Raw genomic sequence first — 14,324 nt, forward strand, 5'->3', positions numbered from 1 at the left:
ATTAACTAGCAACGCATGTCGACACAAAGATAAGTCACAAATTGGAGTTGGCAAGCCTCAAAAGAAAGAGAGAGGTGGAGCTACCAAGCTAAGGTTATTACAAGGAGAGAGAGAGAGAGAGAGAGAGAGAGGTGACGACAAGAGAGAAGGAGCTTGGGTTACTACGAGCACAGGTGGAATTGGGAGAGTTAGAGACTAAGGGAGGACTGATCAACAGTGCTACAATGATGATGATGATTGGCGATGTGCAAGGAAGATGAAGAGAGAAAGAACAAAGGGAATGTTAAGGTTAGAATTTATGAGAAAAAAATTTGGGTTTTGGCTTTATGACTTATAAAATTAGTTCCAAAACTGATTCCAAAACAAAGTGGTTCAATCCAATTCTGGGGTAAGTATTCACTCAAAACCAATTCCCAGACCGGTTCAAATGAAAACCAGTTCCTAGACATGGTTTTCGAGCAGTTCAATCCAATTCCCGAATAGTATCAATCTAGTTGCACACCCCTAGAAATAAGGATGTTGGGTCTAGAGATTTTTTCTCTTCTAGTTCTGACTTTAGTCTCTTGATAAAGAAAACTCAAATCTAAACATCAATTATCCCTATTAATCTCATCATGCTCAGTGTCCATAAAGTAACGTTCCCCTCCTATTAGCCCCTTAAATCTTAAGCATATCTCTAGTGAAACAAACTCTAGTTGTTCTTCTCACTATGATTCTCCTTATTCTTCTCTTCCTCTTGAAACTCAATCTATAAACTCTCACCTTATGACAAACTTAACACAATTCCAATATCGCTCCTCTTATGATCAATCCCTACACACTCATTTCGTCTTTCCAAATCTTGTATATGCCTCAGTGTCTCGCCTTTCTGCTCATGAATCTATCCATTCATCTAGTCATTCATCTAAAATTTCTGGTAGTTTTAGGGGCATAGAGAGTGTAGATTGAGTGTATATTGTAGAGTTCCCACCTAAGGAGGAAGTTGGTGGGTTGGAGGAAGTGGAGGAAAGGGGGGATAGAGCCATTGTCTTATTCATCAGAGCTATGCAGAGACTATCCTTGAGACAACTAGAGAGGGTTGTTGAAGGAGGCTGTAAAAGAAGAAATATGGAAGTTGAGCTTAAAGGTAAAAGTGTGGAAAGAAAAGTGTATGTAAGGAGGGCTAGAGAATATTGGGCTACTAAAAGGAGGAGAGACAAGAAGCCTTTACAATTGATGGACAATGAGAACTTGATTGATATACCTATCCTATATAATGTTATGTTTGCCAAAAATGGGTTTGGTGGCTAGCCTAATATAGCCACCCAAGGGCCACAATAGGCCTCTATTGGAACTGCCAAGGATTGGGGATGTCCTTGGTTGTTTGGTACCTTTTTTATCTCAACAAAACACATCATCCTAGCATCATTTTTTTGCTAGTAACAAAAAAAAAACAAAAGAATGTTGGAAATGGTGAGAATGAGAATGAGATTCACTAATATGCTTTATGTTGATCCTACTGGGTTGAGTTGAGGATTGGTCCTTTGGTGAATATTAACTTACAAGTGGAAGTCATTTGCGTTGATCCAAGTTTCATTGACACCTACATACAAAGCTTTGGCTATGTTGTTGAATTCAGAGTTACTGGGGTGCATGCGAACTTTGAAACTTCAAGAAGACTCTCGCATTAGTTAAGAACTATGGCCACAATAAATGCTTCTTGCCTTAGGATGTGCATTGGAGATTTTATGAATATTAAGGGGCTGGATAAGAAGAATGGTAGGATAGCTACTGTACTAGAAAATGATGGAAGATTTTTTTTTTGTCTATCTTATTCTAATTATCTATTCACTCTTAGATTTTTGCCATATGTCGAACCCCATGGCTAAAACTAGACGCCCCTACCCCTAACTCCCTTGAGAAGAGGGGAATCTAACTCCCCACCTCCCTCTTCCCATGTAGGAGGGATAGCCAATGGGGCAAATTCAGTGATTGGAGGAAAGACATTCATAAGCTCATTTTTAAGATGGGAATTGTGGACACCGGTTATGAAGGGCAAGGCTTCAACCTTTCCATAGTTGGTTCTAATCACGGTCCTCTTCTATTTGATACTTAGATTATAATGACATCATTATTCCAAGAGTAACCATATAATAACACGATAGGGTTTTGAACTTTAACAAATATGGGGTGTGTTTGTTCGAGTAAAATGGTTTTTCGCAAATCCTCTAGATATTTGCGAGTCTGATTTGTTAAAATAATGAGTAAACAAAAGACCATATACTGTTAAAGAAAATATGCATGCTTAAAATTAAGAAAATGAATTTCTTAACCTAAATAATGAAAAACATTTTCCTAAAAAACCACCGCCTACGGTGGCCACAATGGTTTCGCGCTTTCTCCCCCACCGAGGGGGGAGGGGTTCGAAACCCCGCGTCTCCATTGCGTAACTCACCTACGGCTGGATCTGTGGTGGTGGCCCAATTCGCCCCGGGTTTACCCCGCCGATTGCCAGCTGTTCGAGGGTTCCCGGGTCACCAAAAAAAAAAAAACATTTTCCTAAAAAAAAATTCTTAAAGGTATCTTACTTTGTAATGAAGTTTTCCTCGAAACAAACATATTATGTTTCACTGAAAACTTCATTCAAAAGGAAAATATATTCAACGGAAATCATTTCCAAGGAAAATGCATAGTTTTCATTTCTTTAATAATTTAGGAAAAATGATTTCCTTTTCACCAGAAAGAGAAGCCATTTTCCCTTAATCTATGTAAAAAAATTTCAGTAAATCAAATAGCGTTTTTCATCTCTCAAACATCCAAAAATAATTTTTCAAAAAACAGTTTTATTTCAACACAAGCGGACTCTAAGTTAAGCAATGGTTTGACACTCCTTTTTTACTCAAATTGTATGAAGTAAGTCCTTATTAATCCCCCAAGTTATTAATGGTCTGCCTTTATGATCTTATTTATTGGCTTAACCTAATACAAAGAAGTTGACTCAGCTTATCATTTGACTACAACCCCCCCCCCAAAAAAAAAAAGAAGAATAAGAAGATACAAAAATACAAAAGTTAGACATATGAGCAATGTAGGTAGCTTAACTCATGTGAATTATTTATTATCTTGAGGAAATTTTTATTAAGGTATGGTTTTGCAAATGAAAATGGTTTTGCAAATGAAACATTAGATCACATGAGCTTATGCGGTACAATCACTTTAACATTGTGAGATAAAACCTCTTTTTATCTCACAATGTTATGGTTCTGAGATATCAGTTCAATATCTGGCTTATTATCAATAACTGTCTTCCCACCCATGCCTTGCTCTTATCATATGGCAGGATTGGGGAGGTGCTCTGTGCCTTTTGCAAACTGACATTGGATTCCGTCAATCATTTGTTTTTTGATTGTTGCATCACAGCCAGACTTGCTTTCTTTTGGGCTGCTAGATGCAACCTCCCTTGGCGCAACAGGGCTTGGTCAAAGAATCTTCGCTAGGCTATGAAGTTTCTTTCCGGTAAAGATTTCTATTGTTCTATTGCCCGCTTCTCTTTTGGTGCTCTTTGCCACCTCATTTGGAAGTACAGGAACGAGATTCTATTTAGAGACCATACTTTGGCGATTCCAGGCCGTGAAAAACCATCTCATTAAAGTTTTTAAGGACAAGGTCTTAACGTTAAAAAAAGTGGAGGACTCTTGAGGAACATGAGACTTCAATGTAGATGGGAGATTGATCCTTGCATTTTCTCTTCTATTCCTGCTGTTCCTTAGTGTTCCTGCCTGTGGGTGCGGTTTACGGCTGAATGGCTTGACACTGCTGAGTTTTTGATCGCTGGGGTTGTGGCATGAGTGGTCAACTTGCTTCTGGGTGGTCTATTGCCTCGGTTCGCTTTGCTTCAGCCACGGAAAACTTCGCCGATTGCTATTCATGAAGGGTGGCTGTGCTCTTTCTCAAGGGTCTTTTGGGTGTGGGTTACCATTGTTTGTCTGGCTGGTGGCCTTTTTTTGTTAGTTGGTCATTGTTTTGGTTGTGGCCTTAGTTGTTTTGGCCTTGTCATGTTGTTGTGCCTTAGTTGGTTTTTCTGTTTTTTTTTTTTTTTTTCTTTCGGTACTCTTCCACTCATTCTGCCTCTGTTTCATTTTGAGCGTAAGTTTTGGTGTCGTTCATTTGTATATTTTGGTTAAAGCTCACTACAATTACTTTTCACAAAAAGAAGAAGAAAAAACCTCTTTATCTCTCAAATTTAATTGACAAGGACTGGGCACAATCTTCTGGCCGAGTGGGTCTCACATAGAGCACTTACTTAGGTGCGTAGGATTGCAAAAGGACCATATGTAGATGCACTCTGATCGCACAACCGCTCTTGATCACTAACTAAGTCTGAACACGGGTCGCAATCCCTTATACAACAAAGAGGAAACCTCAAAACAACAATTAAACAAAATCGGGACAAAAATGACAAGCAACTTGAGTTTAATTGACACGGACCGGCACAATCTTTCGAAATGGATCTCACGTCAAGCACTTACTTAGGCGAGTGGGTTTGCAATTGACCGGATGTAGAGGCACCCCAATTGCACGACCGCTCTCGATCGCCGGATTGAGTCCAGACACGGGTCGCCATCTATTGTACGACAAAGGGAAAGCCCATAACGACAATTAATGAAAAATTAGGGCAAAAAATGACGTGCCCCCATCAAGCACTTATTTGGGCGAGCACGATTGTGATGGACCGGATGCAGAGGCACCCCTGACTACCCGATTGAGTCCGAACACGGATCGCCATCTCTTATCCGACTAGAGAGAAACCCCAAGACGACAATCAAACGAAAAATCGGGGGGCAAAAACCGACACGCGCCTTGAGCTTTTGGCCAAAACGAATGTCGTCACGACACGACCATGTGGGGGTGTGTGCGCTGTCTTCGATTTCACCATCTCCAAAGCATTAAATTACAGCCAATCCACAATAAAGTCAGCTGTCCAAATCATTCGACTGTCAGTGTAATGCAAAGAACTATCTACGCCAATAATGTCAATCTATATAATTTTGTTGTATTATAATACACCTGCTGGCTCGCGGCTGGCTTTCAAAAATTATATAAAAATTCCATTGAGTGCATCATCCACATGGGCAGTGGTATAATAGTAAATTTGAGCATGGACTCGTTCCTTAATTAATTTAATTTATCTTGCATTATTATTTTCTTTTGTAGTTTTATAATGGCTAATAGCATTAATAGTAGTCTCTTCGTCTAGAAGTATTTTAGTGGATTAACCCATCTTGAGATTTAGAAAGAATGGAGAAATTGTCCATATGTGGAAAGTTTCGTTTTGTTAATGTTTAATTGTCATTGAACATGTAAATTAACATGTGATTAACTATCGGCGTTCTCCGGATGGGAGACCCTTTCTTTTAAAATTTATTTAGCAAGAGTTTTGACTAATCGGGAAAAAAAGAAAAGAAAAAAATGATGAACTTTTTCTAATATCAACAAAAGTATATCATTTAAAGTTAATATCATTAAATATTCAAAATCCGTACTCTCATTAAAAACAATTTCCCAACAGATAATTTTTGTCTAAAAAAAATCTCAAATTGGGATCTCCATGATACATTTTTCTCAATCAATTTTCTTATCTCACAAAATCTCCAATATCTACCTTATAATACATTTACCTCGAACTATTTTTTGTCTCACAAAAACACGGAAATTAGTACTCCAACCCAAATTTACCCATCCTTAGCATTCTATCAAATATCCCAACAACTATAAGATAAATATAATGTGATGTGGAGGAAGATGGATTCAATTAGAAAATTTACACGTGTTCAAGCATACGCATTTTAATGAATGGCAAATTTGGATTGAAGCATCAGTTTGAATTTTAAGTAGGACAAAAATTAGTTGGGAAAATGTGTTGTGAATACAAGTTTGAGAGTTTCTGTGAAGAAAAAATTAATTTAAAATAAATTTGTCCTAGGGAACGAGGTTCGTTGGAGAAAAATGTGCCATGAAGTACGTTTTCAGGATTTTTTATTTATTTTTTATTTATTGTACCATCCCCCTTTGCTATAACCCACGAACTTTATTTGCCAAAGAGAGCCGACACTACAGTGAAAGCAGTGAAAGTGGGGAAGCTTCCCATCCTCTTTTGTCGCGTCCAAGAACTGAGAATAGGACGCATACATAATATACATATACATATATATATTTATATAATGATTAGAATGAGTTTAATAATGATTTTACCATTTCTTTACGTAAAATAGAAAAAAATCAAAGAGGAGCTGATGATGTCCCTGGAAATTGACTGTTTCTCTTGCTTCTTTCTTTGACCTCTTGCTTTGCTTAGAGCCGAAGGCTCTTGACCTTTTGATACATCCCTTTGTCTCTTAATTAATCCCTGTCTCTCTCCCTCTTTCAACTCCATTTCATTAATTAATTTTTATTTAAATTCGAATGATTCTTTATTTTTTATTAATTTATGGAGTGTGCTCTAGCGTTCTTTGCCTTTTGGTCCCCACCAATCATGGGTTTTTTTTTTTTTTTACAACTGCCAAACCAGCCTAAAGCCCTGATTTTCCAGCTTTTATTCCACTCTTGATGCCCCCAAAAGTCCTTGCACATGAGAGAGTTAGTTGGTGACTTCACTCATTCTCTTCACCTTACCAGTTATCACCGCCATTCTTGGTAATTGCCCTAAGTAAAAATAAGAGACTCTTCGGGTATCTTAAATTACGTGTTATCTCGCTTTTAGCCGAATTTGTAATTCAAGAGTCACTTGGTTGCTCCTGATTCGACAATCATTAATCGTTTTCGAGCAAATATCGGCGATCAACATGATCTTTTCTGAACGAATGTTGGATCGAATATTTATGATGTTCAATATTCAATGGATATTTATTGCGTGCCTGATTTTCATATTCACTTGCCATAAATTTGGCCAATTTGATGGATATAGGAAGATGAATCGTTCAATGTGGTATTGTTTCCTTGTATTCGAAGCTGCACCATCTCTCTCATCATGATGGGACTATTAAATTAATTTTTTCATGGGAGGTATTACTTGGCGAGAGAGGTGATGACAGCTTCTTGACAAAGACAAGAGTTTAAGGGAAATTAAGCAATTCATTAAGAGATGTGTTTGACTGTGATTTATTACCTAATCCAGTGTGGTAATGGGTCAAGAGAGGTGCTTTTGTTTCTTGATGATGTGAGGCAGTTCATTTATAAATTTATTTCGTATTTAAATGTAACTTTAATGATACGACACTTCACTGTACTAAATGAGTTTCGATGTTCAAGTGAAATGGAAAATTGAATGGGAACCTAATCTCGAGTGAAACGGAAAATTGAAGTGGGAACTTTTCACCACCAAGGAAATTAATATAACTGGGATTTTGACAAAATCAAAATTCAAAATAACTTGGAGGAATCAATCAACACCGTTCAAATCACTCTTTTTTTAATTTTATTTTTAAATCCCAATTTCCTACACTCGGAAAAGAAATCTCATGCAAGTTATCAATCAATAGTTTACGAATTAGTTGGACAAGCTTGAAAGCAACCTCGTTTTGCTTTTTGGCCGTTCGCTTTGAGTTATTGATGTGGGGGCTTATTTGGTAAATAGGCATTCAATCAACGTCAAACGTCAAAATTCAATGCGGTAGAGATGCAATTTCAACAATCTAATGAAAATTAAAAATAATAAAATAAAAAAGTGTAATTCCCATGAGTCGATGTGAGAAAATCAAATTACCAACCTTTTGCTGAAATCTATATTATTATTTAAAATTTAAAAGAATTCAAAAATTGATGTATCGTCTTATATATATCTCTATTAAATATTGAATAGTTGTAGATGTAAAAGTCAAACTGGACCAACGCAACATTTGGAAAAAAAGAAGAAGAGAAAGAGAGTAAATGATAAAAAAGAAATTGAACATCCTCGATATATATATATATATATAATTCTTACGGTAGCCCTTCATAAACAAATTTCTGTATGACTCAATCAGTCAATCTGTCCTATCCTTCCACCCCCAAAAAAAAAAAAAAAAAAAAACTTTTTTAATTAAACTAATAATCTAAATTTGATATCGAGGGGCGAAATTCCGATAACGCCCTCCGTGATCTCCATCTTCCTCCCCCTTCTTTCTCTCTCTACACCTGCTCTGCTCTGTGTAAATAGTCCACCTTCCTTCTCTCTCTCTCTCTCTCTGCATCCAGCAATGGCTCACCTCTTCAGAGATCTCTCTCTGGGCCAGTCCAAGAGGGAGCCATTCAAGCCCCTCCCCTCTCCGCCCCCGCCCCCTCCGCCGCCGCCGCCCCCGCCGCCGCATTGCCCTCCCCGCTCGGTCAGCTCGACGCCGCCCGCCTCACCGACGCCGACCTCCGCCTCACCGCCTTCGAGATCTTCGCCGCCGCGTGCCGCACCTCCTCCTCCAAGCCCCCTCGCCAACGCCCACGCCTCCGCCGCCGCCGCCGCGGCCCACTCCGACTCGCCGGCGGCGGCCCACGGCAACGCGTCGAACTCGCCGGGCTCCCCGGCGCTGCAGCGATCGATCACCTCGGCGGCCGCGAGCAAGATGAAGAAGGCGCTGGGGCTGAAATCCCCGGCTCGGGCTCGGGCTCCAGGAGGAGCCCCGGGTCGGGCTCGGGCCCCGGGAAGCCGAAGAAGCCGGTGACCGTGGGTGAGCTGATGAGGAACCAGATGAGGGTCCCGGAGAGCGTGGATTCTAGGGTCCGGAGAGCGCTTCTGAGGATATCAGCTGGGCAGGTGAATTTTGGGTTTTTCGAAATTTCGGTGATTTCCTCTAAATGTGTGCTCCTGGTTGATGAATGATGTGCAAATTGCGTTTTTCAGCGGCTGATTTGAGTGTGATTGTGCTTAATTGGGTTGATCTGGTGTTGGGTGTCTTTAGTGGTAGGTTGGAATTTTGATGGTTTTTGTATGATTTGGTCAAATCACAGTGATAATCTCGAATTAGCAAATTCGGCGTAATGGAGATCGTTGGTCACTATTCCATGCTACTTATGTAGTTGTCGAATATTGAATATGATGATCTAGTGTCGGTTTGAGAGTTCATGGATTTTGATTTGATGGTTTTTGTACTTTGATCTTTTGAAGGGAATCGAGTTTTCGCAGAAAGACTCGATTTTGCACAAGACAGAATGGTGTGACGGGCTTGGTTCTGTATTCGGTTCCAGCAAGCATCCTATTTTGACAAACTAGAAGACGGTTTTTTTTTTCCTCACTGTGAATTCGTGTATTTCATCAGTTTTCTCTGAAGATTCTTGCTTACTTTTTCATTTACTTAGGTACTAATTATTATTTTGTGTAATGTAGGCTTAGCTACTGTTCAAGGAAAAACGAAGATAGTTTAACCGAATAAGAGTTGAAAATTCTTGTCCTATGTGGTGGCGTTTACCAAATACCTTCTTATTTGCTTCTAGTCTGTCTTGACTTTGTCCTCTTTTTATTTATTTATTTATTTATTGGAAGATAATTTGCTTCACATGTGCTCCTTTGGTAATTGATCAATTGTTTAGCTTCCGTTGCTTGGCTGTTATGGTGTGATTCTGTGGGCATGATAATAGCTCATAATTTCTGGTCACTTGGTGACAATTTATTTCCATCCCTTTCATCTTGATTTCCTTTCCTTGGGAGGGACATGCGTGCACATCCATATCTATGATTATAGGGCTTATTTTTCAAATGATATATGGGACAACTCTTTTCCATCCATATTTTGATGTGACCAGCAACAAATTCATATATTCAAGCATCTACTTCTGTTGCAGGTCGGACGACGGATTGAATCAGTGGTCGTACCGTTAGAATTATTGCAGCAGCTCAAAAATTCGGATTTTACTGATCAACAAGAATATGATGCCTGGCAGAAGAGAACCCTAAAAGTTCTTGAGGCTGGTCTCCTTATATATCCCCGTGTTCCACTGGACAAGTCAAACATGACTGCACAGCGTCTCCGACAAATAATTAATGCAGCATTTGATAGGCCCTTAGAAACAGGGAGGAATAATGAATCTATGCAAGTTCTTCGTAGCGCTGTGACTTCTCTTGCTGCAAGAACTGTTGATGGGTCTCTTGATTCTTGTCACTGGGCAGATGGGATTCCTCTAAATCTTCGACTGTATGAAATGCTTCTAGAAGCTTGCTTTGATGTTAATGATGAAACTTCTATCATCGAGGAATTTGATGAGCTTATGGAGCAGATAAAAAAGACATGGGGAATCCTTGGAATCAACCAAATGCTGCACAATATTTGCTTTACATGGGTTCTTTTTCACCGTTTTGTGGCAACTGGACAGGTGGAAATTGACTTGCTTTATGCTGCTGATACTGAGCTTGCTGAAGTTGCTAAAGATGCCAAAGCAACAAAGGATCCGGAGTATTCCAAGATTTTGAGCTCTACATTGACATCAATATTAGGCTGGGCAGAGAAAAGACTTCTTGCTTATCATGACACATTTGATAGGGGTAACATTGAGGCGATGCAGGGTATTGTCTCTCTTGGTGTTGTGGCAGCTAGAATTTTAGTTGAAGATATTTCAAATGAGTATCGCCGGAGGAGGAAAGCAGAAGTTGATGTAGCTCGCAGCAGGATCGATACTTACATTAGGTCATCATTGCGCACTGCTTTTGCTCAGGCAAGTTTCATAAATTATAATTTGCTTCAGGGCATGTCCAATATATAGAAGGCTGATATTTGATCAAAATCTATCATCTTTCATTGCTCTAAAGCTATACTATATTGTCACTTGACATGGCATGGAGACATTGGACTTAAGTTCAGGATACTTTTACCACACATGCTTGAGATGCTGGCTGTTTGATATCGACGAAATTTATTGTATCAATCATAAGAGGAAGTTATACAGAATCTAATTGTCCGTCCCTTAGAAGCAATAGATATTGATCGCTTAAAAAAAAAGTAGGACAAAAGAAAATCTTCGTATAGCTTTATAATAATCTTTTGACTTGTAGGGCTATATTCTTGTGCATCTGTGACATGAATCGTGTTGATTCTGTTGCAGAGAATGGAGAAAGCAGATTCAAGCAGGAGAGCCTCAAAAGGGCATTCTAATCCTCTTCCAGTGCTTGCTATCCTTGCAAAGATGTGGGTGAACTGGCAGTTAATGAGAAGGAGATTTTCAGTCCCATACTGAAGAAGTGGCATCCTTTTGCAGCAGGGGTTGCGGTTGCCACACTTCATGCTTGTTATGGAAATGAGCTAAAGCAATTCATATCTGGTTTAACTGAGTTGACACCAGATGCTGTTCTGGTGCTGAGAGCAGCGGATAAGCTGGAAAAGGATCTGGTGCAAATTGCTGTTGAAGATTCTGTGGACTGTGATGATGGTGGGAAGGCAATAATCCGAGAGATGCCTCCTTTTGAGGCTGAGGCTGCAATAGCCAATCTGGTTAAAGCATGGATGAAGACAAGAATAGACAGATTGAAGGAATGGGTAGATAGGACTTTGCAACAAGAGGTATGCTTTGCGGTTTGGATCAATCTTGTAGGATGCTAGGTCTGCTATCAGTATTGATAAATCTTGATTTTACAATGTTCTTTGAATGGCAAGATGCTGCTTACTTAAATATTGCTGCAATCTTGTGAGATCACTGCTTGGTAGAAGATATGACATGCTGTTGCTATGTGAAGCAGTACTTCATTAATGTTTCTCCTACTCTATATAGGTTCATTTTAATATGTTTTGTCAATCTCATGTTGGTGGCCTATGAAAAGGTGCAGCCGTTGCCTTAGAATTCAATCTCGTTTGAGTGGTTAGATTTGATAGTTTTGTCAATCTCTTAGAAGCGTAAATGTATAATAACTACAAAGTGATCACAACTTTCCTAAGTCCCTTCCCAACCCTTCTCTCTGATACCCGTAAAAGGGGAGACAGGGAGTGTTGATGGATGTGTTTAATTACTGTTAGGATCATGTGATCTATTATTGTAGAATTATCACAAGGATTTTGAACCTCATATATGTGTGTATAGAGTTTACAAAGTAAAAGAGTCATGAAACTAACTCCCTTGCCTACCCTCCCATTTGGCACCTAGAATAGGGGAAACAATGAAGTGTTGATGGATATGTGTCTATTTCTCTGTTAGAATCATGTGTTTTATTATCGCAGAGTTATCACAAGCATTTTAAACCTCATATACATGCATTAGATTTTTCCCCTACTAATTGGTTCCTGCTATACATTGAAATTTCAACATTGGCATTCTTTCATTCTCGTGCACTTTTCATCTTCTAATGTCATTTTTTTCCTTGCTTTCTGATGATGATGAAGACATGGACTCCACAAGCAAATAAAGAGGAAATGGCTCCTTCTGCTGTTGAAGTGCTGCGGATAATAGATGAAACTTTAGATGCATATTTCCAGCTCCCAATACCGATGCATCCGGCACTGCTTCCTGACTTGATGACTGGCCTTGACAAATGTCTTCAGTATTATGTAACCAAGGCAAAATCTGGATGTGGTCAGTCAACCTCAAGTTCACAAATAACTTGTTCTTTATTATTAGGATATATCATAACATGACCACTGTCTTCAATTTTTTCTTAGGATCGAGAAATACATATGTTCCCACAATGCCAGCACTAACCAGATGTAGTGTGGGATCCAAGTTTCAAGGATTTGGCAAGAAGAAAGACAAGTCACCGAGTATCCAGAAGAGGAACTCTCAGGTCGCGACAATGAATGGTGACAAATCTTTTGGAGTTTCTCAGCTATGTCTTCGTGTAAACACCTTGCAGCTAATATGGCTAGAGTTGGAGGTAGTGGAAAAAAGAGTAATCACCCATCTGAGGAACTCTGAGTCCGCTAATACAGAGGATTTTTCAAATGGTCTAGGGAAGAAATTTGAACTCTCGCCTCCTGCCTGTTCGGAGGGTATCCAACAGCTTTGTGAAGCGGTTGCCTACAAAATCGTATTCCATGATCTAAGCCATGTCCTTTGGGATGGTCTTTATCTAGGTGAAGTTTCATCTTCTAGAATCGAGCCATTCCTTCAAGAGCTGGAGAAATACTTGATGATCATTGCAGACACTGTGCATGAAAGAGTTCGGACACGCATTATAACATGTGTTATGAAGGCTTCTTTTGATGGGTTCTTGTTAGTATTGCTTGCTGGAGGTCCATCTCGTGCTTTCTCTAAGCAGGAGTCACCAACAATAGAGGACGATTTCAAAGCTCTGAAGGACTTGTTCTGGGCAAACGGAGATGGTTTACCTGCTGAATTGATTGATAAGGCTTCTGCCACTGCAAGAAGCATTCTACCTCTTTTCCGAACAGATACAGAGTCTCTTATTGAGCGTTTCAGGCGCACCACTCTTGAGACTTATGGGTCTTCTGCTAAGTCTAGGCTTCCACTACCAGCAACATCAGGGCAGTGGAACCCCACTGAACCAAACACAATTCTTCGTGTTCTGTGCTACCGAAACGATGAAGCAGCTGCCAAGTTTCTGAAGAAAACCTATAATCTTCCAACGAAACTCTAGTCGCCAAAAGTCCAGTGCAAGAAGTTTAAGCCCGGTCTTTCTTTGAACAGGTGGCAGACCGAAGAGCATGCCTCTATTTCTGCAATCATGGCTTCACTTGACCGTGGCTCGAGTCCCATCCTTCGTGCTTGAGCAAGCAGACGAGTTACTTTCTGAAGGTAGCTTTGTATGTTAGAGATGAAGTGCACTTGTTCAGGCGCGGTGGCTGTTTTGCGCAATTCAACCGGGAGGACTGAGGACTGACCTGGGGGAGGCTACTATGGAAGGTGGGGTTGGCTTATTCTTTAATATTCATTCTTGTGTAAGTTAAATTAAAAAAGAAAAAAAGAATTGTATCCTTTTGGTGCCCTTTTCTATCTAGCCTACTCCATTTTAGCATTTATTTTCTGCGTTAAGCCATTTTACCTGTATAAGATGAAGACATGTATGGATTAGGTGCTTGTTACTGATGTGTATGTAAAGCAGCTTTTGAATATCCTTGATGTGAAGACTAGAGACATTTTACTTGGTGATAGTAAATATGAATGCCTTTATTTTCAAACTCATGTTCAAATGACACATTTGAATTTGCTGTCCTAGTTGTATCTTATGTGTGATTATTAACGTTAAAAAAGATCATGAATTTCACATTGATTTTGCTCCGAATTCCAAGCATTCTAATTGCTTGCCTGAAATGATATTCATCATCTTAGGGTCAGGTCCTTGAAGTAGGTGATTATAACATTGAGTTTAACTGCAGTCTCACTCTTATTAAATGGCTGGTCCTTGAACTTGGATGCACCTACCTACTAAATGCTTGTGAAAT

The 14,324-nt window shown here is 39.5% G+C and overlaps 1 protein-coding gene across 1 annotated transcript; it reads left to right on the forward strand.

The window, feature by feature from the left end:
* The first annotated feature begins 8,198 nt into the window (after positions 1–8,198).
* On the forward strand, positions 8,199–14,060 carry LOC104437782 (protein unc-13 homolog). The gene is given in 9 exon segments (XM_010050808.3): positions 8,199–8,264; positions 8,267–8,434; positions 8,436–8,601; positions 8,604–8,761; positions 9,787–10,653; positions 11,041–11,113; positions 11,116–11,495; positions 12,309–12,498; positions 12,585–14,060. Coding segments are annotated over 9 exon segments (2,988 nt in total). The 5' UTR covers positions 8,199–8,213; the 3' UTR covers positions 13,520–14,060.
* The last annotated feature ends 264 nt before the right edge of the window (positions 14,061–14,324 follow it).

The sequence above is a fragment of the Eucalyptus grandis genome, chromosome 3 (genome assembly GCF_016545825.1).
Source record: "Eucalyptus grandis isolate ANBG69807.140 chromosome 3, ASM1654582v1, whole genome shotgun sequence".
Classification (NCBI taxonomy): domain Eukaryota; kingdom Viridiplantae; phylum Streptophyta; class Magnoliopsida; order Myrtales; family Myrtaceae; genus Eucalyptus; species Eucalyptus grandis.